Here is a 1,771-nt window from a genome sequence, read left to right on the forward strand (position 1 = left end):
GTCATCTTATAGGAGATGTAAATCGTAATTTTAATGCATTAATGTGTTTGTGTATAATGATAAAAATGCGCAAATTGGATGAAACCGTGGTTTGGTGCACCGTTGGTCATAGATTGTTTTTTTTAACCCAGCCTGGAGTTAATAAACCCAAAATCAACACCCTAATGTAAACCAAAACCATCTGATTTACCCCGGCATTTTTTAGAGTGCTATTTTATAAATGCGCATCTGGAAAATAAAAGACGCGTTTTTGCGCGTTCGGCATAGCAGCATTTAAAAACTATTATTACATGTGAATAATAACATTAGAGGAACCGTCATTCATCTGGTTTCTGTACTGATCGAGCCAGTTCCTGAGCTCAGAGATCCGGTAGCCCTCGGGTCCCCTGCCACCCTGGTACACCACCTTGCCCTCATGCAGGATGTAAAGTCGGTCGAAATAAGCTCCGTATGCTGCGTTGGCCAAGTTATCCATGTTATCCGCGACCACCACGCATTCGGGCACTTCTTGGCTCATGAGTTGTGCGGCGCGCAGCCGATCCTCCAGACACCGGTGCTTGGGAATCTGATAGGGCGCGTCTGTGCTCACCCATCCGTCAGACGGGTGAGCTTCCTCAATGTACACCAGTAACGAGTCTGCGATGTCCACGTACTGCTTAATAACGCGCTGGAACGCTTTGAGACGCGTCATGAACGGGGGTCAGGTGCAGCTCCCGAAGTTTAAAATAAGCGGCCGCGCGTCTTTAGCGAAATCGAGGATGCGCCTGGGCTTCGATCCGTCCAGCTGCACCACTTCGCTGTTCGGAGCTTCGAGTCCCACTCGGGCCGATTTGAGCAGATCCAGCTTGTAGCCGTACCACACGGCTTTGAGAGACGCCAGGCTGAACATGCGGTTCGAGTCGGACACGCAGAGAGGTGGATCGTCCTGGTCAGTCTGGTTTGGATCCTGGGTTCGGAGGAGAAGCTTGTTCCTGACGCACTGGAAGTCCAGCAGCCACAGCATGAGCGCCGCGAATAGAAAGCGCGGCAGGAGAACCAGGCACACCGCCGCGTTTTTAAGCGCCATCATTGTGTTCATCAGGTCGACCATGGTGCATCAGGTCCGCCAGAACAACTGATCGAATCGATCGATCGATCGAGCGTTTGTTCTCCTGAATCAGTCCAGCTCTGGATGTCTGGATGTGAAGCGCGCTGAACTCGCCTTTTTATACGCGCCCGAGAGGATTTGGATGAACCTCTTCTCCGCCTCCGACCCCGCAGCGACTACGCACATCTTTAGTCCAGATTACTGTACAAATTCCATTAAAACAATTCTCAAATATTTCTTCATTTATGGACAGAATAAAACTACTTTAATAAAAGGATCCTAATGCGTGCGCACTTAATGAACATTAGGATAATCAAATGCGCACTGGCTGTTTTGGGGTAAGGATTCTAGAAAACATCCCCCCCCCCCCCAAACCTACATATTTCAAATATATTAAAGCATGAACAGGATTTCATTATTAGTACGCTCATTTTCTATCCAAAATAAAAAAAAATTCATATTAAATACAACACAAATTGTCTACTTTCTAAGGTAGGCCTACATCACTAAACATGCAGCTAATTATCAAATCAGATGGGCATGTGACAGCAGCTCCACGCAAAAACCCACAGACTGGGACCTTCAGTGATCTGAGTAACTTTAACAGTGGTGTGGCTGTTAGTGCCTGTTGAGCTGGTATATGAATGGGCCTAGATCAAAACTCCAAAAGACCATGGTCTGAAA

At 47.3% G+C, this 1,771-nt stretch overlaps 1 protein-coding gene across 1 annotated transcript; it reads right to left on the reverse strand.

Annotated features, from left to right (window-relative positions):
* Window positions 1-286: 286 nt before the first annotated feature.
* On the reverse strand, window positions 287-1,078 carry dio3a (iodothyronine deiodinase 3a). The gene has a single exon (XM_063007314.1). The coding sequence runs from the start codon at window positions 1,076-1,078 to the stop codon at window positions 287-289; it is 792 nt and encodes a 263-aa protein (XP_062863384.1).
* Between the last annotated feature and the right edge of the window lie 693 nt (window positions 1,079-1,771).

This window comes from Trichomycterus rosablanca, chromosome 13 (genome assembly GCF_030014385.1).
Source record: "Trichomycterus rosablanca isolate fTriRos1 chromosome 13, fTriRos1.hap1, whole genome shotgun sequence".
NCBI classification, from domain to species: domain Eukaryota; kingdom Metazoa; phylum Chordata; class Actinopteri; order Siluriformes; family Trichomycteridae; genus Trichomycterus; species Trichomycterus rosablanca.